At 44.5% G+C, this 1,616-nt stretch overlaps 1 protein-coding gene across 1 annotated transcript; it reads left to right on the forward strand.

The window, feature by feature from the left end:
* Positions 1-317: 317 nt before the first annotated feature.
* LOC139457571 (adenosine receptor A2b-like) lies at positions 318-1,277 on the forward strand. Its single transcript, XM_071238949.1, has one exon. The coding sequence runs from the start codon at positions 318-320 to the stop codon at positions 1,275-1,277; it is 960 nt and encodes a 319-aa protein (XP_071095050.1).
* The last annotated feature ends 339 nt before the right edge of the window (positions 1,278-1,616 follow it).

Here is a 1,616-nt window from a genome sequence, read left to right on the forward strand (position 1 = left end):
GATGGATACATACTTACATATTTTATTTTTAACGCAGGACAGGAGCCAAAGTATTCGATCTGTCACAAGGAAATTAGCATCAGCTTCTACTGTTACTGCAACTTCAGCGGTTTCTACTGACACAGCTTCTACCACTGCCTTTACCACCTCTACAACTGTAACTACAGCAAGTTCTTCTACCTACGTGCTTCAGACTGTTGTTCGTCAAAAACAGAAAACACCATGTACGGTTCGGAACACAACCGGGTGTGAGGACATCACCAGCTGCAAATTTCACACACTAAACATATCTACATGTCATATGGTTTCTGACAATAATGGGTCGCGGTTTAATGTACGACACCATCCATATTACAGGACTGTTGGTCATTAGCGTACTGTCTGTCATCACTAATTACTCCTTCATCAAGGCTCGACTGAGGACAGACGAGTCAAACCAGGGCTCGATGTTCTTAGCAGTCAGCTTCGCTGCATCCAATCTTTTCACATCAGCTGTAGCCAATCCACTGAGTCTCGTTGCTGACTTCGAAGTGTTTGGTACAAACTCTTTCGCCTGTGTAGCCCTCAATTCTCCGGCCTTGATTTCCTTGATCCTATCTCTGATTTTTCTTATCGCAATGACCGTGGAACGTAGCATCAGTATTTTCAAGCCTCTTCGGTATCCGGCCATCGTAACATCGTCCCGGATGAAAAAAGTGACACTACTGCTCTGGGTGTATGCAGTTGTGTGTTTCAATATTCCACTCTTGGGCGCCAACACCATAGCAGACAGACAAGGGAGACAACTAAACTTCACCGCATGCAACATGGCTTACGTCATGATGGGGAAATACGTGTGTTTTGTCACCATGGGTAATGCAGCCCCGATGATGACTGTTCTCCTAGTGCTGAACATTGCTATAGGGGTCATAGTTACAAAGCGGAACAAAGAACAAGCATTAGCGAAATGTGTTAGTGCATCATTAGACGTTCTCTTCAACCAGAAGAAGGCACAACGACAGCGGAAACTGACGATCGCTCTTCTGTTGGTGGGACAACTTTATATCGCATCTCACGCTCTTCTCCTTACGGCACTGACCATTGACTATAGAGGTTACACTACATCCACAATAACGACCTGGGTTGCCCCATTTGAACTGTACGTGGCCGGCATGATGGCGAGCAATCTCAGCACTGTCATATACCCCATAATCCTAGGTTATCCATCATTCTACTTCCGCCAGAACATGCGCAGAATTTTGCTTTGCAGAAGTACTAGCGTTGCCCCTGAGCACTGAACTTGACAGTACAATGATGCCCGTTGTAAATGAAAAGAATAATTGTTACGCCAATCTCAACTATGAATCTGACTCCCATGTCACACGTTAGTGTCTCAGAACAATAAATGTTTTTCAAGATAGATTCGTACATTTTTTAACAGTGTGTGAATTACTTTTGATGCCGCTTTGACATAATGTCAGTTGTGACACGGGAAGAATTCCCAAAGTGACTCGGCTCATCGACACACATGAAGATGGTGTTGACAAACCAAGGAATACAATCAGGGCGAATCGGGGATGCGAGGCAACGAGCAGTGATTTCAGTGCAACTAAACTGCCTGGAAAAAGAAAGTATAC

Source organism: Haliotis cracherodii, unplaced genomic scaffold (assembly GCF_022045235.1).
Source record: "Haliotis cracherodii isolate W230 unplaced genomic scaffold, xgHalCrac1.p SCAF_1, whole genome shotgun sequence".
NCBI classification, from domain to species: domain Eukaryota; kingdom Metazoa; phylum Mollusca; class Gastropoda; order Lepetellida; family Haliotidae; genus Haliotis; species Haliotis cracherodii.